Below are 23346 nucleotides of genomic sequence, written 5' to 3' on the forward strand. Positions count from 1 at the left end.
GATAAAACAATCCATGTGCTTAAACATCTTACAAATGTGAGAATATGTATGTATACCTGAATCACTTTGCTGTGCACCTGAAACTAACACAATACTGTAAGTCAACTACACTTAAATAAAATAATAATAATAATTATAAACATGAGGGAATTGACCGTCACAGTCTGGAAGCTTTCCTGATCCAGCCTGAGACCAAAGAACGCATTTGAATTTGTGTGCTGATGGCAACTTCCTTTGCCGACTCCGCTGGTCCCACCCTCACCCCTCCCAGCCAGCCTAAAAAGCTCACTTGTCACTCCAGTCTCCTTTCCATTCCACCTTCCCCCAGGGGTTCCGCAGCTTGACCAGATACTCAGGTCCATGTTTGGAGGTCACCTGCATAAAATGAGAACCAGTTCAGGTGGCTGGGCTGAGTGCCAACTGTAAATGTTGCAGATACCAGGGTGAAATTCCTGCCTGCAGATGAAACCTTGAAATGAAAGACCAAAGGCCCTGGGAGTTGGTAGAGGAGAAAATGGCTCTGCTACTTCCTAGCTGTGACACCTAAGGCAAGTTACTTAAGCTCTCTGTATCTGCTTCCTGATCTGCACAAGGAAGCTAATAATCACATCTACTGCAGTGAGTTGAATGGGAGCCCCCTCCAAAGATCAGTCTACCTAGGATCTGTCAATGTGATCCTATCTGTAAAAAGGGTCTTCCTTCGAGGATGTAATCATGTTAAGGGTCTTGAGATGGAATCAACCTGGATCAGGGCAGGTCCTAAAGCCAATGACAAATGTCTTTACAAAAGAAAAGAAGAGGCCAGACACAGAGGAGACGGACATGTGAAGATGGAAGCAAAGACTGGAGCTGTGCATCCCAAGCTCAGGAATGCTGGGAGCCACTATGAGCCAGAAGAGGCTCAGAAGAATTCTCTCCTAGAGCTGTCGGAGGGAGAACGGCATTAATGATGCCTTGACTTCAGACTTCGGGCCTTAAAAATGAACTGAAAGAATAAATTTCTGTAGCTTTAAGCCTCCCAATTTGTGGCAATTTGTTATAGCAGCCCTGCAGCAGGAGCAGACCTCCTCAAAGGACCATTGTGAGGCTTAAGAAAGATAACGTTGGTAAAGCAGGTAAAGATAGTACTTAGCACACAGTGAGGGCTAAATCTTGTTAAGTAATTTTGTTAAATGTGTACATAGAAATATTAACAAAATAAAATTTTGTTAAATAAATATGAAAATAAATTAAAAGTTCTTGGCATACACACAAACATGACTGATGGAAATGTGGGAGGAAGAAGTCAGGTGTGAATGGAGTTGAAAAAATTTGAAACAGAGCTAAAGGGAACTGGAGGACTTTGGGGAAGCCATGCGCACTAGAGACCAGCGAAGGATCTTTCAGATTCAACCTACTGATTCCTTATTTCCATGCTTTGTTCCTGCGGCTCCCTCCATCGGGAATAGCCCTTCCCCCCTCACACAAATCTACCCATCTTTCAGGGGCCAGCTCAATGGCACCTCCTCTATAAAGCTGTTTCTGATTTCCCCCCAAACCAACCAGGTGAATGTCTTCTCTCCTCCCTCTGAACTCCCAAAGCCTTTCATTATTGCTCCCTACTTTCAGTTTCTACTTTGCGTCCCCACCAATTTCAACTATGGTTTGCCTCCGTACTTGTGATTTGTAAGTTCTTTGTAGGCAAGGTCTCTGTCTGCTTCAACTTTCTCTCAATGTTTAGTAGAGCTCAAAAGATGGACAGCAACGGAAGGAAACTAGGAGAAGGTTGAAAAGGAGCATGTGAGAAATAAGCAGGAATTTGGAGGGAAAACCCAGATAGAAAAGCTATCATTGGCGGCCCAGGGTGAAGTGAAGTTCAAAGCAGGGTTGTGAGGTACAGCAGGCTGATTGGACGGGGTGGTGGAGGTGGCAGAAGCAGGATCCACCCCTTTCACCCCAGAGAAGAGGCACAGAGGTAAGGGAGCCCACCACCTGCTTTGGCAGGTCCAGCAGAGAATTCATCCCCTAGACTGGGCAGAGATGATAGCATCCACCAAGATGAGACAAAGCCTTGGCGAGTAGTCCCTGGAGAGAAGGGAGAGGCTGCAGGGAGACAGAGGGGCCTGGTTCTACCCACCTTCCTGATCCCCGTGAGAGTGTAGGCATGGCCGTCCACCAGCCCGTTCTCCAGCACCCTCTCCTTCTGTAGAGACCAGAGAGCTCCCGTCAGTCCTCTGCTGCGGTCAGCTTATGTGGGGGTTAGGGGACCTGTTCGACTGGAGTGAGGGCCTATGGGGAGGGGTGGGAGAGACCCACACTGTGTTTCCTCACAATTTTCAAAGCTCTTCAGCACCCAGTCTCATCTGAGCCTTTCAAGAAGTCAGGGTGCCATTCTGCACTGATTAACACCCCAGTTTACAGAATGCAACTCAGACTCAGAGCTGCTAAGTCATGTGTGAGGTTGTCAGGGGAGGCAGGGTTCTTGTCTGTTATTAAATTAGACAGCCAAGGCTGGTAAATTGCCCTGCATGTGGTTGACACTTAAGAATTGTTAGCTTCCCTTTCTGTACGCCATCTGTATCCTACTGTGGTCTCGCCTACTCGGAGGGCTCAGCTCTGCTGTTCTGGTTTGAACATCCGGACTCTGGGTGCGGGAGCTGGTGGAGTCTGGGGGCCCACAGTGAGGAGAGGAGCAGCTGGTGGGTGAGGGGGAAGGGGACCAGCAGGGGAGGAGGACATCCTGCCAGTGCCCGGCCCAGTCTCACCCCTGAGTGGGTCTGGCAGCCAATGAGGGTTCTGCTGTAGGTCGCTTGGGTTAGGATATCCCAGAGGTTATCAGGGGCTTCTGCCAGTTTGATGGTCACTGTCACCCCTCCGGTGAAGTCCACCAGGGCTTCAGACACCTGCCCACGCTGCAAGTCTTCATAGGAGCCAGAGAGCCTGTCCAGGGAAGGAATAAACATGGGATAAGGGAAGGGTGATTACACCGTAGCCAGGGATGGGCCACACAAGTCCAGTGAATCCCCTGCCTGGTTATCCCCACATCACATGTCTGCTATTCCTTCCTTCTATCCCAGGGGCAAAAAAGAAAATACACATTTAGAGTTTCCATCTCTATTAAACAACTCCATCCATTAGGGACAGGCAAGATTCCTGAAAGCTTGCTCCCATGGGGTGACCGTTACATGTGTCACTTCTATATTTGCTGAGATGGGCCTCAGGATCTCACTTGATAAACTCTGCCTGCCTCCTCTTGCCCTCCCTCAACACTGACAAGAGGGAGACAGAGACAGAGAGGAGGGAAGGGCCGGGAAGGAAAGGGGGAAGGTTTCTGGTGGTTGCCTTACTTAGCATAGGCCTTTTCCAGAAGAGCTCCCCAGAACAAGTTCTTGTAGGTGGAAGAAACAAAGACCAGCTGGCCGGCCTCATTCACGGGCAGTCGGTCATCAACCACCACTGGAACCCACTTCCCGAAGTGCCAGAACTGGAAGGAGAGAGCGCCCTCTGGTGAGCAAGGACTCCCGTGGAGGGTGGTCAGCCCAGAAAGCAAGGATGTGACTCTTCCAGGAACTCTCTTTCCTAAGGCCTCCTGCAGGCTGGGGCACCAGAAGGACACTCACCCAGAACTGGAAGATGCCAGCATACTTCTCAGTAAAACTCTGATTCAGGGGAACGACGCGACTCAGGATGTCCTGATGCAAAGTCAGAGCTTCCAAAGCCGCCAAGAACCAGCAGTCGCCTAAGCCAGACAGCACACAGTATGTGCATGAATCCGCTGTACAGGCATGTCCAGGACTCAAGTGTCTGCATGGACGTACGGGGCAGGTGTGCATGTGCTACAAGTGGCTGCGTGAATCTTCTGAGGACTTACTGCATACAGGAAACGCCTGGTCTCAAGTGCTATCCTCCCTGGGCTCGTAACCCAGTTTAGAAGGGGATTATATCCCAGGGAGGAAGATGGTAAGTGAGCAGAGTAGGGGGTGGGCAACATTGTCTGGAACCCAGACTTGACACCAAGGACTGAACCATATTTCTGGACCAGCTTTTAGCTTCCAGAATGCCCCAACATCAGGAACTTGGACCCAAACACAACCAAACTTTTCTAAGTCCTGCTTCTGTAACTGATTTATGGTCTTCTGAGAAAGCCTCAACCCTCTGGACTCCTTTCTCTGTCTGTGAAATGGGTATCACTACACAAGTGCATTCCCTTATGGCCAAGAGTTTTTTCTATTCCTGTAAAAAGAAAGTTATGTTGAAGGCAGGTCTGCTTGGATTCTGGGGCATCTGGTGTTGGGTGTGCCAAGGACTCGTTACAGAGACTAATGCAGAGTGAGCATATTGCCCCAAGGTGAAACTTAGACCTGTAAACTGGTAATGGGGATGATCGTTAGGTAAGGTTGGGCATTCCCATACATCCTCAGAGGACCAGTTGTTATCGTTGACCTGGCAAAGGGCAGTATGTCACGGTGGAGTTCAGGGTGGCCATTTCCCCCTTGGGGATCTCTCGATGCCCCTCCTCCCGCCCCCTCTGCCTTGGCTGGGCGGGGCTTGCAGGTGTCAGGTGTGTGTCTCAGGGGCTGGGCAGACTTACCTACCAATCCCTGGCACAGATCCAGCCTTCTGGCCTTGGCAGAATAGAACTGAGGATTGCTGTGCAGCTCCTGCGGGAACAGATGACACTGTCCTGATTAAGAACAAGGAAGCTCCTGGAGCTACGGTGACTGTAGTTTCCCACATCCCAACACTGGCCTTATGGGGACACAGATGTATGTGTGAAGTCAGGGATGTCCCAGAAAATTTGGCATACAGATCCTGCCCACTGTATTTCTCATTCCTTCTTGCAGCTCATGTTAAGTCAGAAACCCAGAGAACTCTGTATGGATACTGAGAAATAGCTTGTACCAAAAATGCCTTTTCTTGGAGTGCCTGTTCAAAATGGAAGCATCTTCAATGGAAATGTTTATGCCAGCTATAAAATTCTGGTTTCTGAAGTGGAAAAAAAAAAAGTGAACAAAGGGCCACAAATGGCAAAATATCCTTCTTTCTTCTGGGTGAGTTTAGTCCATCACATATATATGCTGCATCTTCTTTATCCACTCATCTATTGATGTGCACTTAGGATGCTTCCATATCTTGGCAACTATAAATAATGTTGCTGTTAATAGCAGGGTGTATGTATCTTTTTGAATTAGTTCTTATTTTGTGGTTGGCTTTATTCCTTTGATAACTATGTAAGTTTAAAAAGCTAAAGCTCTAAACTTTCCTAGGCACAATGAACAATGCATATATGTAAATTCAAAAGATATATGCAGTATATTGTGTATATGTATTCACATGCAATACATTGTATATGTGCAGTCAAATTGTAACAATTCTACCTAATAAAACTGAAAAACGTGGAAAAAATGGAAGCATCCCTTTTAGAGGGTGTTCTCATTTTTCCTAGAGATCTTTGCATTCCCTCACTCTGCCCCTACTTCCCCTTCCCACTCCCCAGTCCCCAGGCCAGTGGCCTCTCCAGCTTCCTTGCTGGGATGCAGGCTGGGGAGGGGTGGTACAGTCTCTGCTCCATGGAAAGCCCTAGATCCCTCCTTCTTTGCAAGGGCACCGTTCCGTCGAGGTCAGCTGTGTGGCACACTCACTGTATCAGCAATTCCCAAGACTTTCTGGGGGAAGGAGAATCTCGGCTGCCAACTGGTTTAGGAGGCTTACTTGGGAATTTTAAACACAACGGGGACTGATTAAGTCTGGGCTGCAGGCTCATTCAGTGATGGCTGAACAGGGCACAGGAAAGGGGAGAATCTGTAGCCCAGCTTAACTTCATTTTGTTCTCTAGGCGTGTTCTGGAAATCTTGGGTGTCAATCACGTTTGGGGGAGCTGGATTGCCTGGGAACACATTAAGAAGTTGCGAACGAAGGAATTGTTGATGGAGCTTATACAGTGAAGAATGCCTTGTAAAGTGACTAATAGCTTCTTCCTTTAGGTGTTTTGCGAGCCTGATTAGGGGGAGAGGAGTGAAGATTGGTGAAACTTTGTCTCTCTGGCAGATGGTACTGGTGACTCAGATGGAGCTCAGCAGGACCCTGACAGATTTCTGGCTGCAGCTGCTCTGTACTTCTGGGCAGGGTGTGAGGGAGAGCTACCTCCCAGACCCCTCTCAGGGTCATCCTTGGGTGTCTCTGGGAAATGGGAATGTGAGAACTTACCCAGGGCGCTTCACGTGGGGACTGATGACAGTGAGTAAGCCCTGAGCCCTGGGAAGGAAGGTGAGGGTTGACCCACTGAGCATGTGCGGCCCAGAAGCCCCCTCCTGGCCCCCAGCCCCGGACCCTTTACCGGAGGCCGCCTCCACTGCAGGCGGCGCGGCAGCTTCCCCAGCAGGGCCCCGCTGCCGATGGAGCGCAAGGTTGCTGGGAAGCTCTTGTCCTCAAAGAGGCAGCCATCTCTCAGGCATCTTTCCAGCAGGGACTCGTAGTCCTGTTGGGGGAGCTGCGAAGCGCACCCCGTGAAGTCCTTCCGCCCCAGCTTCCAGCTGCCGCAGAGAGAAGGCAATAGAGACATGGCTAGGGACCTGGCGAATCCGAGGGCCTGGGATGGCTCAGTTGCACCTGAAATGAAGAGCGGAGGATGATGTTTCTTCTCTTCCTGTTGAGGCTTTGCCAGGCCCACAGGGAGGAGGAGAAAGGAGCTGTCAGAAAGAGACTGAAGCACGTGGTGTATTCTTATCCAGGAAAGTGGTGGTCCTAGTGTTTCCCTTAAGTGCTGGGGTTCCTGGCCAGGGTTGTGGTCCCAGCTGCCACAGAAGGTCCTGTGCGAAAAAGGGGTCTCCCCAGCGTTAGGGCTGAGTCCTGGCCCTTGACTGTGCCAATGTCCCACGGCCACTCCCGCTTAACAGGGATACAGGGAGGAGAGGAGCAGGAGTGGAAGCTCAGTTCACTTGCCAGACATGGAGGGGACGGGGCTGCCCCTTCAGTGCTCCTTCCGGGGCCTCAGAGCTCACACACATCCTTCCTCCCGCTCCAGCGTCCTCCAGCTTCCCTGCAAAACCGCATCTTTTGCTTTCCTCCTTCTACATTGTCTTCAAAACTACTTCCTTGATGACATTCTTTGGCAATGTGAAACAAACAAGCGTGTTGTGGCAAATGCTGAGAATTACCTGTACCTCCCCATCCACCCTTTTTTCTTACTAATAGAATCCCAGATGTGATGGTCCAGCTACAAAACTTGATTTCCCTGAGCTTCTTGCAGGACAAGGCAGACACACAACATACTACTGACCAATGAGATGAAGGTGGATGTCTCTTAGGTGGGGCTTTTGGAAAAGCTATGACTTTCCTAACAAAAAAAACAAAAACAAAAACAAAAGCAAAACAACAACAACAACAACAAAAAAAACAGCTTCAGTTGGTACTAATTTTGACTCCCCTCCTTTCCCCGTTCTGGAAAGCAGATGTGATGCTTAGAGATGGAGGAGCTGTCTTGGGACCATTAGGGAAAATCTGCATGCTGGAAGGAGTCTGGATCTTAATGACTTCTTTGAACAAATGCACCAGCCTTGGGTGGTTTGCCTCTAGACCTCTTATTACATGAGAAAGATAAACCATTAGCTTACGTAAGCCAGTGGTAGCCAGACTCTGTCGTGTTCTTTGTCAGTCACTGGATGTATGCCAGTTTCATGCAGTCATAGCACTGTCAACTGATACTCAATGGCATGTAAAATTTTGCACACATTTTGGGGGGTCAATGGGTCCCTCTTTTGAAGCTTACCCATGAGCTTCATATTAAGAGCTCTGCAAGCCATGGGCCCTGCCAACCTAAATACTCCAGCATATCCTTAGATCTGCATCTACTTTTGTGCAGTTATGATTGGTTAAGTCCATGATTTTTATGACCTCTATTATTTGCATCCTTATCCACCTAGAATCAGAAAATGTCAGAGCTAGACTAAGCCTTGGAAAACATGTAGTCTGGTATTTCCTGAAATTATTTCAGCAGTGGGCTTCTTTCTTCAAATGAAATCCTACAGAAGCTCAAGGGTGGAGGCTTAGGTTTGCAGGCTGGACCCCAGTGTGTCTTTGCAAAGTTTCTCATTCTATGGCTTGGAAACCACCAATCTTTTCCAGCTCCCTTCATTTTTCAAGGGGTAAAGCTGAAATCCATTCATCCATTCATTGACCAAAAATTTAACTGGGAATTTATCATCTTCCAGACTTGAGCTTGGCACCATTTTCCAGAGACAGTCCCTGCCCTCATGGCTCTTACAGTTGTGTGTGTGTGTGTGTGTGTGTGTGTGTGTGTGTGTGTGTGTGTGTTGGGGGGGTAGTCAAATGATCTTCTCAGTGCCACATGAGGAAATTACATTAGAGCCAGATCCAGGACCCAGGGCCCTGACTTCCATTACTGTGTTCAGACCTCAGTGCCAAGAACTCACATTTGTGTGAGGTATGGCCCTTGGGACAGAATGTATATGCACTAAAAACCACCTACAAACAGGTCTATACTAAGTATGGGGATTCCCTCACAGCTGGAGAAGTGACCTGAAGGTCCTCTTCATTTGTCAAGATCTTGCCACCCTCCAATGTTCAACTTGATCCCTCCTCCAGGAAGCCTTCCTTGAGTGCCTGGCCTTCACTGAGCTTCCCTCATCCTGACAACCTACTGACCCACTGCCGACCCCATAGGACACCATACTGCACTCTAATTGATGCTTCTCAAATGATCACTAGTGAAGGACCTATATTCTTTGATTTCCAGTTTATCATAGAAATTTAATGGAAATGAATTAACAGAAAAATAAAAAATGTTTAAGATATACAAAATACAAGCCCTTCTCTAAAAATTTCAGATTCAACAGAAATAAAATTGCTGTGAAAGTTTCTAAACACTTAGTTTTCTACTTAGCTCATCATGCACTGCTCATGACCAGTTCATGGAATGGCCTTGTCCTTGGACCCCACAGTGGGCTCTGCTCTGAGTGAGTCATGCACTGGAACTTCCCCTGCCTAATACCGGTCTGTTATTCCCCAGGGGATTAACACTGGTAGACCGCTGTTAGTCTCACACCCGTACCACTCTCTGAGGTCAGGACACTCCGATTTCAGGCTGTTCTTTTTTATCACAGGTGCTTACACACTTCCTGGGGGCAGACCCAACACTCTCCCAACCCTAGTTATACGGATACAAAAGCTGTTATTCTTGGTCTTGTGTCTTCTCCTGAGTTTTTCTTCCTGTTACAGACTATCAAGCAAAGCTTTTCCAGTCCACTTCCTTACCAACAAGTTCTTTCCACCACATTTACATTTGTAAACATGAGGCCACACAAAGACAAAGTCTTACTTTTTTTGTTCTTCAAGCCTGAATAGCAATCCTTCACTGCTCCTGATGTGACAGATGGTAGCAGCGGGTCCCTTGGCTTCAGAATGCGACCCAGGCTCATGCCCTCCTTATGGGTCTCTGGGTCACACTCAGATTCCTCTTCGAACTTGAAAACATTGCATCTTATGACAAGCCTTGGCGCCTTGTGGGGCATACCCAGCACAAGATCCTCTCACCCTCCAAATTTCAGAATGAGGTCACACGCACATACATCTCATCTTTAAAGAAGTATTCCTAACTCATCTTAAGAAGAGTCTAGATCCAGACGTGGCCAGTTGGAAGTTCTTGCATGTCTTCTGTGTGTTACAAGCTGTGGAAGAAACTGTCTCATTCCCAGATTGTCACAGTTCTCTGCAAAGGGCCAGATGGATCCTGGTCATATTTGGAAATTGCATTTTAACTTGTAAGTGAGCAGTGTTGAAACAGGCCCATAAAGCAAGATGATGCAGATAAATAGGAAAAAGCCAAACGGGGCACAGATATTAGAGCGTGCAGCCCAAAGACATGCATACCTGTGTCTGGGAGTTTCCTTGGCTCCCCACAGGGAGTTAGACTCCCCTGTCACGTTCTCCAGGTCAGGATTCATTTGTACTCTGCCAATCAATATTCAGAGCCTCAATCTTCACTTTGCCATAGTGGCTGTGCTTGCCTTCTCCAGAGATGCTGGCAGAAGGGAGAGCTTTACAGTGGTGGAGGTATCCCTGGTTCTTATGACCCCAAGGGGGCCTTTGAATGTTAACTGGCTGGTGAATGTTAAGAAGCACCACTGGGTGAGACACTGGGTCTGTTTCATGCCTTAAGTCCCTGCCTTGATACTGAGTTCATTCATAGGTTTACTGAGAACCTACTGTGTGCTAGACACAGCGCCCATGCTGGACACATACACTTGGCCCTTGACCCCCCAATAAGAATAGAGTCAGGACTCTGAAAAGGAGACAAAAGAAAAAAGAACCACGTCCCCACTCACAGGTACTGTAGACCTGTAGAATCTTCCCGCGGGATGATTGATTTCCAGGGAACTCTGGCATCTTGCCACAACCCCCTAAGTTGTCTGAGGTAAAATTGGAATAGAAACCTCCATTCTTGCACAGTGGCTCTGTCTACATGATAAAAGGCATCAGATTGAAAAAATTATCAATTCCATGCTCTGGACAGTTGGAGCACAAGAACAAGACTAAGTATCAGTCCTGCCTGATTTATCTTGGGCAGCAAGGTACTTCTTTTGTGTAACAGGCATTGTTCCCTGCTAATGGAGCACCACGTTTGGAATTAGAAAACCCAGGAGGTGGCCAGGGTTGCCACCTCTTACTTGTGTGGCTGTGCACAGACCCCTGACCATCTCTGAGCTGGCCACGTAACCTGTAAAATGGAGATGACATGTACTGTGCCTACTCTCAGGACTCAAGGTGACAACAATGTGAAGTGGCCTGAAAAAACTCTAAAGCAGGGGTTGGCAAACTATGGCCCCTGGGCCAAATCTGACCCACCTTTGGTTTTTGTAAAAAAAGTTTAATTGAAACACAGCCACACTTCCCTGTTTATGTACTCTCCATAGCTGCTTTTGCAACATACAACAGCAGAGCTGAGTAGGTGGAGCAGCGATCACATGGCCCACAAGTAAAAATATTTACAGCCTGGCCCTTTACAGAGAAGTCCGCCCTAAAGCACTACCTAACCCAGGAAGAGTGTTGTTGCTTGACATCAGGCACAAGGGGAAACTAAAAGGAGAAATTCACAGAATCAAATGTGGTTAATTGATCCATCACCAAGAATTTATCTTAATGCAGTGGAATTGTATCTCCAATTGATTCATTGAGGTTTTTTTTACAGACTCGTAACATTTATAGTCACATTCGTGTCTCAGAAAGATTTAAAGATGTGTCCTGCTATTTCTCTCTGCTAAAGCCTAGTTTCTAACACATTTTTTACAGGGGTGGACATGAGGCATTCTTGAGCAGTTTTCAGATGGGTTTGTGGGTACTGACCATGAATAGGAGAACCCACAGCTCCGTGTACAGATCATGACCTAGCCATAAAAGGGGGAATGATTTCACAAAATTAATGGTTGGAAAGGATCTTGAAAGTTTACTATTTAGATATCTGCCTGCATTTAGATTTCATTTTTAGTAGAAAACCCCAAGACATCGCCTTTCAGGAAACAGTGAAGAAAGTGGTCCAACTATGAGCAACTGACGGCTAGGATAGCATTTTTCCCGCCTGGATTCACAGAGCCCAGCATGGTATTATAAATAGAGAGATGGCTGATAAGTGTTTGCTGACTGAATGGATGGATGTTTCTTCATTTGTAAAATGTAGAGAATGATAACGCCTGCCCTCTCCACCCCTCCTGATGTGAAGCTGAAAGCAGAAGAGGATGTGAAAACTTTCTGGGAGCTGCCAACCACTTGCTGCTCTTCTGTTGTTCTCTTCACATCCCTGGAACTGACTTAGGCTGGCATTTGCTTTCAGGGGCCTCCTTAACAGCATCCCCCCCCCATCCAGGCTTGCTTTAGGGCTCCACTCTGGTGGAGGTGTGGGATCTAGGGCAAGGTGCCCTGGGGAACAAAGTAAAATCAAGATCAGCCTTCAAGAAGAACAGGAGTTTCCTTAGGGACCACGCACCTGGACAGCGGACTGGGGAAGTCAGGGACAGAAGAGGCAGGAAGCTCCCTGCCTTAACTGGTGATGCAAGGGGGTCTCTTGGGTTGATTGCATGCCTATTTGGAGATGTGAGAACTTGGCTGGTGGAGCGCCCTACCCACTTCCAACTGCCCCATCTTCCATATGTCTCCAGGAGACACTACCCAGCCACAGATCTTTGTAGAAGTGCAGACATCTCCAGACACCTCCAGACACCCCCAGAATATGAGGGTTCACCTGGAGTTGCCATGTAGCAAAGTCAGCTTTCCACGGGCTAAGGAACATTCACTTGGCTCGTGTGAAAGCCAGACCCTGATGTTGCTCTTTGCAGATGAACCACACATCAAGCTAGGAGGAACTTGGTGGCCACCCCCTTTCAGCACCCCTGTGTAGAGGTAGGGCCTCTGAACAGTTCCAGGGGCATCATTTGTGCACATCCTCCTTTTTACCTTCTTACAGGCTCCTAGGCTGGAATCTCACCTGCTTCTGGTTTTACAGTTCCCATCCAGGATATGGCATCATCCTAGTCTTAGAGTCAGTTGCTGATTTCTCCACCACCTTCCTCGCTTTTAAAGGACCCACATTTGAAGTTTTTTTTTTTTTTTCCTCTCCTTTCTGGGCATTTCAAAACACGTTTGAATAGAAAGAAATTTTAAAAACAGATATAAATGAGTGTCTCATATTTTTTCAGGAGTATTTGCATCCTAAAAGGGTCACAGGCTTTGAACTATAGCATTTGATTAAATAGAGGGAGTTTTTCTCCCTCTGATCCACACAGAGCATGACCTCAAATCCAAAGTGGTCAGGCTCTCAGGGCTTGGGCCCCTTTCTGGGTAAATAACCCACAGCACACACCCTCTGCTCTACCCCAGCATACCTTCCGCTTGAGCATAAACACAAGACGTGGCTTGCCCTCTCTGGTTCACGTTGCATCCATTCTTCAAAGCTCAGCCCTTGTTTGCCATCCTCCCCAGAGCCTTCTCTGGCCTTCGAGCACATTTCCTTCTCTCCTTACAGCTGAGTTCCCTCAGTGAGGCACAGATTTTTTTCACCCCAGGAAAGGTATTCTAAGGACCTCTGAGTTTGGGTGACAGGGGGAGACTGTTGTGAAAGGAGCGGCCACAATCTTGAATCTGTGATGACCTAGCACTGGAAGTGGGGAGGAGGATACTGTGTAACAGCACCTCCCAGCCCCTGAAAGCTCGGTCCGGACCCGAGAACCCATGGCTTCACATCTCAGGCTGTAATATCCACTACTCCAGAAAATCGAGCTATGTGGTTAGAAACCCAGGCAACCCTTTGGAAAAAGGAAGTCAATCAAAAACATCTTTTAGGAAAACCATTTGGCAGTCAATACTAAGCATAGATACGTCCTCTGATACAGGAATTCCTGGGTATAACCCAACAGAAATGCTTACACTCATGCCCCCCAAACATGTACAAGGATACTCACAACAGTGTTATTCCAAATAGCTCTGCTCTGAGAACAACCACAAGCCCATGAACCTGGGTAAATAATATTGGGGAACATTCACATAACAGAATGCTATAGAGTGTGGAGAATGAACAAACAAGAACTACACGTTACCATACAGATGAAAGTCACAGACTTAGTACCAAGTGCAAAATCCAGACACAGAAATTCTATGATTCTATTCACATAACTTTCAAAAAAAAAAAAAGGGCAAAACTCATCTATGTGTAAGAAATCAGTTTCCTGGTTACTCTTGGGGTGGAGAGATTTATCCTGAAACCAATTATGCCTCTAATAGTTAAATCGACTCTGTTCCTTCCTCCTGATTGTTGTGATGGTCAGGATTTACAAGGCAGATTGAAAAGGGATAAATTCAGTTCATTTAAGTAAGTCTTTATTAGACACCTCCCCACGGGCCCTCAATGGCAGGGGTGCAGGAGGAATCAGAATTTCTGCCCTCAAAGAAGTCACAGTCCAATGAGAGAGCTCCCTTCTCTTCCCTGTGAGGCTCACTCTGTGTGATGGTCAGTACCCAACCCACCCAAGAATCCTCACTCTAGGAAGTCAGAGAGAGGCTCCCACCCTGTCAGGTCTGGAAGCTCTCCCTAGATGGAGAAACTTAGGCCCATGTCACTGGTTCAAGGTTAGGATCACAGCCCTAGCCCTGACCTCCTGTAGCCTGGGCCAGGCATGTCCAGAACAAAAATGCTTAAGCCAAAGCCAGGCTTTATCCCACCTGCACAAACAGTATCTCCCTCTGCCTTCAGAGGACAGAGTTACACACTCGGCTGACAGCTGACGACCTTCCTCCACAGTCATCCAGACTCTCAGTGAGTTTTCACGATGCCCAGAGGCCAGCAAACTGCTCCAGTTGAGGTGATTTCTAGATTTCTCACCTAAGCAAGGGCCCCCCCTTAGCACCACTCTGACAAGTATCACACGAGGGACCATTTCGCTCTCACAGAATGCGAGTATTGTCATCGGGGTCTTCTTAACGTCTGATTTCAGAGGATGTCAAACCAGCCTATTGGCACCCAGAGAGCAGGACCCACAAGGCCCCAGGCCCCCTCCAGCCCCCTTCCAGAATTGAGGAGGCTCAGAAGACCCCTGGAAGGGCCTGAGCCCTGGGAAGTGACAGCACCTAGCAGCATGAATAACTCTACCAAATAAATATTGATGGGATTCAGAGCTGGAGGGACCTCAGGGATCACCCAGGTCCAAAGATTCCCTTATTTTAATGAGGAGACTGAGACCAAAGGGCTGAAGTTTACAGTTCTAAGTTACATTGATAAGCAATCGCACAGCTGAAAACAAAATTCGAGTCTCCAGACTCCAGGGTTCTTTCCATATACACTCTGACCTGCAAAGCTCATAGCCAGAGAAGCAACTCCCTTTCTCTCACCTTCTGAACCCAGATGCTGCAGAGGCCCCTTGGGGCTCTGCGTTAACCTGGACCCACCCTTGGATCTAAAGAAATTTACCTGTACAGGAGATCTTGCTTCTTTGAGCAACAGGACAGGCTGTAATCCCAATGCAGATAGAACCCGGCTGCCCGAGACCACATCTTATATGTGGTCCTTTCTGTACTCAGGTGTTGTGCTGAGTCTGAGTTCCCGCCTCCCAGGGCCCTGGCTCCTCCCCGCAGTGTTTTCTGAAAGGGAGGGGAGCGCCTGGGGCTTTGTGATGGTGTTGTACTAATCCGATTCCTTCCTTAGAACATCATACAAACACAACTTGTTCCAGTAATGCTTTGAACAGAGAGTTAGTCATCCTCTCACTTGCAATCTAGGGAGGGTATTTGGAGACATGACTTAGAGCAGGAAATAGTGTTTATTACTTTCTTTCATAGTCTTCAGAGTTTGATGCAGCTCCCAGGGATGTTTCCTGCTGAGGAGGAATTTTGTGATTCCTCTGTGCTATTGAGACATCTTTCTCTCTCCCTTCCCAAATCTACACCCCAAATCCCACTTTTCTGCCAGTTTTGTCTCCATGGCTTTGACCACTCAAAGCTAGAAATGTTCACCTCTATTGACTATTCCCTTACATTCCCCACTGGCGATTCCACCCTCAGAACACTTCCTGGCACTCATGTGGTTGCTCTGCTGTGAAGACTTTTCCTGCAGTCCTACCACCACTCTCACAGATTTTCATCATAGGGATTAAATCAGTTCTAGCTTGTCTGACTCCAGGCTTGCACACATTGGATCCCTGGGACCTCGAGTGGTGGCTGGCACCCAGAAGGTGCTCAGTACATGGCAGTGGAATTAAAGAGTCCCTTACCTCTAGAACTTCTCCCTCCTGACCCTTTCTACCTGCTTCTCTGCGGTGGCCTTTTGCCCTGACTCTAATCTCTCACACCTCAATCTTTTTGTACAACTATCACCTCATTCATCTTATGAATACTGATAATAATAGCTGTTATGGATTGAATGTTTGTGTCTTCCCCAAAATTCTTATTTTGAAGCCCTAGCTCTACAGTATATCTGTATTTGGAGTAAGGAAATAAATGAGTTTGTAATGATGGGGCCCTGATTTGACAGGATTAGTGTCCTTATAAGAAGAGACATCAGAGGTCTCTCTCTCCCTCTGTCTCTGACTCCCTGTCTCTCTCTCGTTGTGCACTAATGGAAAGCCATAGGAGGATCCACTGAGAAGGCAGCCATCTGCAAGCCAGGCAGAGAACTCTCATCAGAAACTGATCCAGCCAGAACTTGATCTGGCACCTCTAGCCTCCACAAGCATGGGAAAATGAATTTCTGTTGTTTAAAGCCACTAGTCTCTGGTATATTGTTACGGCAGGCTGAGCAGACTAAGACAATGACCAGCATTTATTGAGCCCTTCCGACACGCCAGGTGCAATGCTAAGCACACTGCAGGCAGAGCCTCTGAATCTTCACAACTTTGTGAGGAAGTACTCTTATCATCCTCCCCTTTACAAAGAGGAAACTGAGGCCCAAAACAGTAACTTAGCCAAGATAACTACAGCTAGTAAACAGCAGAGATGTGGCTAAGTCCCAGGGATGTCATATTCCACTAACGTTTCGTCACGTTGACCAACCAGAGTAACCATCTCTGTTACTGTTGAGTCAAATCCAAAGTTTTTCTCCTGAGTTCAAAGCTCTTTGAACCCTTGGCCCCTTTGATAAAGGAAACTTCAATTTCCTTTTCTGAAAAAGTCAGTTCATCTCCAGCTTAAGGCTCCCATCAAGTCACGTATGTGAAAATGCTTTCTAAAGACTGCACCGCTCTATCTACATCTGTGCAGAGGACTGTTGTTACCACTGATCCCCGGCACGTCTCCTGGACAGGACTTTTTCATTCTCATCTCCTCATCCTGCCCCTTCATTATCTGCTCTCTTATGTTTGTCATTACTTCAGGGACTTCTGGCTACAGGCTGCTTCTCCTCCTTTGGTACCCTCTCCACCGCTTGCACAGGGCTGGGAGTCACTCTATGTCAGAGTCGTTTTTATTATGGTCGTCATTGGGCTTATCATCATTTGTGCAGAGGATGAGCAGAGCCTTCCAGATAGAGAGGGTGAGGCCTATGGGTCATGTTCTCCTTTGACGGTTCTTGAGAATTATTGTCCCGGGTGAAGGAAACAGATGTCCAGGGAGGCTCACTGGCCTCTCACATCAGCCCTGAGATTGCTGGCCTTTCAGAGGCCCTGTGTCTCCTTCCCAGGCTTCTGTTTCTCACCCAGCACACACCTGAAGAAGGTAGCGAAGCCAAGTCCATCTGGGGATGAGTCTGCCTATCTTCGCACAGCGGGTGCAGTCCCTGACCCGGAAGTGGGCTAGGGACCAAAAGTGGGTTGACAAATTTGATTTATGACTAGGAATTCATTTTCCCATGGAAACAAGCCTTGAGGGGTGAGGGACTTGCTAGGACTTCTTTGGTGGCTTATATAAGCTCCAGGTAGCAGGACCTGAGCACTTGCTGGATGTCGAGGTCCTAGAAGCAAAGCCGGGGGAGAAGGGAAGGGCTTCCTCACCAGTGCTGTGCCGCAGAGCCCTGGAGAAGGGATAAGAGTCAAGAAATGTGGATTCAGGCCTTGGTTCTACCACTGACTATGTGAAGCTGAGTAAGTCATTGCCTCCTCTGAGACTCAATCACTTACATAAAACAGGAAAGCAGTGTTCCATCAGCTCTCTGCTTTCTGTTTTGACATTCTATGACTCTGCTTGGGAACTCCTTGAGCAGTCAAAGGTGGGCAAGTTCGTCTCTTCTTACTGCACTCTCAAGACGAGCACTCCACCTCCGGGTATGAGATTCCCCCGACTTCTGGGCATGAGTACCCCCACTTCCTGGTCCTCCTCTTTCAAAGAATCCAAGCACTCTACACAAGCCTGACCTTCCACAAACTTAAGGTACTCTCTAAAGTATCTCCTTCCTTTTCTTCCAAACAAACTTCTCATTCTTTTAGGGTCCTGGAAAGCAGTCTGATTGAAATTGTTCTCACTAACGTGTGAATGGCTCACAAGTCCTTATTCTCACCATAGGTATTGCATTTTTTTTTAAGAGAAAACTCATTACCCAAATGAATCCTTGATTGTCAGAATCTCAGGCAGTGAAATCAGAAGTGAAAAAGTCCAGGAGAGGAGTAAGTTAAGGTACCTAGGATAGTAAATAGTAACTGCTCAAAAGTGTTTATTCTTGCTCACATGGAACATCTGTGTTATTTAATTAAGTTCACATCAAAAAACAAGTAAAACTGCTATGGGCTCAACACAATTGTAAATGGGAAAAATTACTCAAATACTTGGGGTTAAGATCGAACCACTCCCGACAGCAATTCCCTTTTCTGCAAATATAAGAGTAAAGCAAGAAAATCTTGAGATGTTAGAGCTCTGGCAAGGGTTACTTTTGGCAGCCCTAGAGACAGGGATTTAAGGTCCTGGTGGTTATGGCAGCACCAAAACTTCATAAAATAAGTTGACGGGTTCTACTATTATTCTCTGAGGTTTCTTTCTGCTTTATTTTTGTTCAGTTGGTTACATTTGGTGAATGTATTTAAATAATAACATAACACTGCTAAAGGGGGAAAAAACCTAGGAACTCTGACATCATTGAAATAGGGATACAAGCAGTTGTACCTCTTTTGAAAGCAATTTGGTTATAAGTGTCAAGAGAATGAATAATGTTCCAAATGATTCCATTTATAAGATATATATTAAGTAAATAAAACTGTGGATGAAGAATTATATACAAAAGAGGTGTTCACCTTTCATTGATGACCACTGAAACAGAATATATAATTCTGAAAGATAGCTTTTATTACTGTTGACAATAATTCTGCCAATGACTTCTATGTCCATTATTGAATATAGTTAATTAAATTATGGAATTTCCATGTAATTAAATATTAGCTTTCATTTCTATTTAATTATTTGAATCGTTTCCCAGGATATGTGAAATACTCATTGTATAATATTGACGAGGAATAAAAGCAGAGGATAAGTAAATATATATTGACAGAAACAAGATAGAAAATTACACCCAAATTTTCATGATAACTTTTCGATTAGAAGAAACAAAAGATTGAGAGAGAAAGAGAGAGAGGAAAGGAAGGCAACAAGGACAAGAAGAAAGGGAGACTAAGAAATTTTTTAAAATATATTAGTAAGGGAAAGTGAATATTCATACCAGATATTAAGATGTAAGATTACAGTAATTTAAATGGCATTTTACTAAAAATAGACAAACAGCTCACTGAAACAGAACAGACAATTCAGAAATAGTGCTTATATTATCCCATAATTTATAATAACGTATCTTTAACAAGACTTGACAAATCAAAAGAGAATGGAAGACTATTCAGTAGAGAACTGGTAAAGAATCTGGAAATAATTTTAAATACACTACCACCACGTAACTTTATATTTAAAAAAAAAAGCTAATAATGAATTAAAACGTTACATATAAAAGTTTCAAACTACAGAACAATTTCAACAAAATAAAACTCAAATTCTTGAGCAGGGGAACTCTTTCTAAATTTAGTGTAGCAATAGAAGAAATTATAAAGAATAAAACCACTAGCTTTTGCTATAAAACAATTTTAAACTTCAATAAGTAAAAAAGAATAATGTTATAATCAAAATTAAAAAGCAAAATACAGACTAAATAAAATAAAAATAAATATAATTTTTAAATAGAGAAAAAGCAAGACATAGCTGCTGAGTAGCAGACTTTTAAAGACAGCAGTAGGCTCAGACTTCCACTGTTGTCTGCTTTTGTATTTTTAAATAATGCCCACTCTGGAGAACAGTATGGAGGTTCCCTAAAAAACTAAAAATAGGCTTACCATTTGATCCTTCAACCCCACTCCTGGGAATATATCCATAAGGAACTCTAATTCAAAAAGGTACATGCACCCCAATGTTCATAGCAACACTATTTACAATAGCCAAGACATGGAAGCAACCAAAATGCCTATTGACAGATGACTGTTTAAACAAGTTCTGATGTACACGCGCGCGCGCACACACACACACACACACACACACACACACACACACAATGGAGTATTACTCAGCCATGAAAAATAATGAAATATTGCCATTTGCAGCAACATGGATTACCTAGAGATTATCACATTAAGGGACTTAAGTCAGACAGAGAAAGAAAAATACCATATGATATCACTTATACGTGGAATTTTTTTTAAATGATACAAATGAACTTATTTACAAACCAGAAATAGACTCACAGACATAGAAAACAAACTTATGGTTACCAAAGGAGAAGGACAGGGAGGGATAAATTAGGAGTTCGGGATTAATAGATACACACCACTATATATAAAACAGATAAACAACAAGGACCTGCTATGTAGCACAGAGAACTATATTCAATATCTTGTAATAACCTCTAATGGAAAAGGATTTGAAGAAGAATATATGTGTGTGTGTGTGTATATATATATATATGAGTATCTATATAAAAATATACATATATATTTATATATATATAAACTGAATCACTTTGCTGTACACCTGAAACTAACACAACATTGTGAATCAACTATACTTCGATAAAAAGTTGTTTGTTTTGAAAAGAAAAAAAAAAAGGTTGGAGACTACAGCTCCAAACAACTAACTAACTGACTGACTAAATGACTAAATAAAGCCTGCTCATATCTTCTGCCTTTACCAGGCTCCTTCTGCCTGGACACATTTGGTGACGGTCACAGTCTTGTTGTTTCACAGTCATTGGCCAACTGCAGGCAATTCACATTTCCAGTCTCCCTGCTCATCAAGAGCTCCTTCCACAATGGGTTGAATCTGGGGCCTCAGTAGCTCTGAGACAAGTTTTAAGAAAGACGAGAGCTCAGCCTTCTTCCTCAGGGAGTTTCCTCTGTTGCTCCCTTGGTGGGGAGACAGGCAAGATTCACCACTCAGGAAAAATGTTCAGGACTTGTGCTGGTTCCAAGGTCCCTTTGGATTCCTGTGCATTCGGCAGATCACTGCTTTGTCACTTCTGTTACCCAAGGGAGGTTATTTAGCGGGATGAGGCCATTGCTATACTGCTTGTAGTCCTGGATTGATGTATCTGGGCTCAGAACCAGGAGCTTGCTCCTGGTTTTGCTTTCATCAGGAAGCTAGGAGCCACATGTGCCACTCACCTCTCAGGAGCCCTGGGTAAGCTCATCTCTTCCTGACATGATCATCGCACCAGCCACCTGCCCATTCCCTCCTATCTACTGCCTCAAGGGTTAAATTTTTTTTTTTTTACAATTCAAGAGATTTTGGTAAGCTGCCTCACACCTTTTGTGGGTTGAGGGGAAATGAAGCAGGATGATAGACAGCTCTGTTGAGGATGCCCATGTGAAGATGCCTTTCAGCCTCTCTGAGCATGAGTGTCCCTCTCTGGGAATCATTCCTGTCTTCACTTTCAGGATTGCTGTGGGGGCTAGATGCTACAAGGGCAATGCCCACCCTCTAGAAATACAAGTGCGATGAAAGCAAAGCCTGATAATGAAGGTGGTGATGGGAGGTTTTCTAATTATAGCTCACATCTTGTAAGTGACAAATGCCTTGCCTTTGGGAGATGAGGTTCTTAGACTGAAAACTGAGCTGAAGGGGCTCATCAGGCAAATATTCCAACGAAACCAGACATCCACCACTGCCTCCCATGGTGTGGGCTTTCCTTCTTGTGATGTTGGATGTATCAGGTGAGCTCTGCTCCTGGTACGCTTAGGGATGGAAGCATCCTTCTGCCCATGAGAGCTGCCATGTCTGATGATAGACACATGTCCCAGCAATTAAGGAGATGTGACAGTAAGTATGAAGGGGGCAAGCTGTCCTTGGATGACCAGACTCTGCCTGTTACTTCACCTTCTTTTCTGTTTATACACTTCCTGAGTACAATTTCTTAATCTCCTTATTTTTATTCCAGATTTCCCTTTCCTTGTATGCACTCAGTTTTCATTCATTCAAGGGGGAAGTGAACTAGTAGTTACAGTAGTTACTGTTTACTGAGTTTTATATATATATAAAATTATATCTATAGGTAGATATTTATATAGAGATCATAAAACTGGATTAGGTCCTTGAACTACAGTGTCAATGTATGCCCACAACCGTGCTGTGCAGTGTCATTCTTAGACCTGATTTCACAGATGAGGATGCTGACATAAAAAGAGGTTAAATAGCTTAGCCTAATTCTCAACAACAGGAGCTGGTTCAGCTAATGCACTTTTCCTCTTCAGTGGAGTTCAACAAAATGAGTCAAGGATGGTTTACTCATCTGGTCAGGGCCAGGCTAGTAGGGGCCCCAGCTCTAGGGTTGTGGACGCTGCCCCCTCCCCCGGAACTGCCCTCCCTACTCCTCTACCCTCCCCAGGTTAGAGTCAAGATTTGAGTTTTTTTTTTCCAGGTTGCCACTGCAGTTTTCATCTTCTTCTCCCTCTGGCCAGACTTTGACAGTCTTGGTGAGAAAGGGAAAAAAAGGGAAGAGAAGGGAAAAGCCCAATTTCCTAGCGTCAGCCCCAAGGGCCTGGGGTGAATGCCACACATTCCACTGTTAGTGATTGTTGGAGCCCACGAGCCATTCTCAGCTAAGATACAAATGAGCCAAAAAGCATTACTCACTGACTAATGATGTACTAGCTTGTTAAATAGGTCCAAAACACACAGCATGCCCACGTAGTGAATAAAAATAATCGTGATTATTCTATTAAGAGCTAACAATGTCCACCGAGCACTGTCATGTTCCAGGCGCTCACTAAGCACTCCCCATGCATTGTCTCCATTAATGCTGAAAAAAGACTGTTACAACAGAGCTGAGGCTTGGAGAGCGAAGCCACTTTCCCGAGGCTGGCAATGATGTGGGGGGACAGGGACTCTATCTACTGCAGGTTGTCTGCCTGGGAAGCACTAGGAGCCGTCAGGGTGACAGAATATAGGAGCCACTTGCTGGGTTTAAGAGAGGCACCTGGGAGCCAGAGGGGGCTAAAAACAAATGCTGTGTTGAGTAGGGAAAAAATTAAGTCCCAGGGGACTACATGCAGCAGGATATACTTTATTCCAAACCAGGAAACCCCGACAATATGCTGTTATTAATGATAACATTAATTCTAACACCAAGGAAATAAATTCCAGGTCACAGCTGGCTCTGGGGGTGGTGAGGAGGCAGGGGACGCGATAAAAGAGGAACACGTAGATAGATGCAATTATTGCTAATTTTTCCAGTTCTTGGGTTGGATGATGGATTCACCAGGAGTTCATTATATTATCTAAACATGTGTTCAATAAAAGAAAGAAAAATAGAATAAAAAAGCCAGGTATAAAGAGTTTGTCTTGACCCACAATTATGAAAAAAAACTCTAATTTTGTGTATCCAAGGACCAGATATTTTTTACACAGGATGAGGGGAAT

General features: G+C 45.5%; 1 protein-coding gene across 1 annotated transcript in view; it reads right to left on the bottom strand.

The window, feature by feature from the left end:
• Window positions 1–15079, bottom strand: part of CAPN14 (calpain 14) — a 36117-nt gene extending 21038 nt beyond the window's left edge. Inside the window, exons 1-8 of the mRNA XM_074378675.1 lie at window positions 14951–15079; window positions 6317–6588; window positions 4571–4640; window positions 3600–3718; window positions 3327–3463; window positions 2745–2919; window positions 2117–2182; window positions 290–375 (exon numbers count right to left, since the gene is read on the bottom strand). Of these exons, the coding sequence (XP_074234776.1) occupies window positions 290–375; window positions 2117–2182; window positions 2745–2919; window positions 3327–3463; window positions 3600–3718; window positions 4571–4640; window positions 6317–6541 (878 nt within the window). The 5' untranslated portion in view covers window positions 6542–6588; window positions 14951–15079. The remainder of the gene's footprint in view (window positions 1–289; window positions 376–2116; window positions 2183–2744; window positions 2920–3326; window positions 3464–3599; window positions 3719–4570; window positions 4641–6316; window positions 6589–14950) is intronic.
• Window positions 15080–23346: the final 8267 nt, after the last annotated feature.

This window comes from Camelus bactrianus, chromosome 15 (assembly GCF_048773025.1).
Source record: "Camelus bactrianus isolate YW-2024 breed Bactrian camel chromosome 15, ASM4877302v1, whole genome shotgun sequence".
In the NCBI taxonomy this organism is placed as follows: domain Eukaryota; kingdom Metazoa; phylum Chordata; class Mammalia; order Artiodactyla; family Camelidae; genus Camelus; species Camelus bactrianus.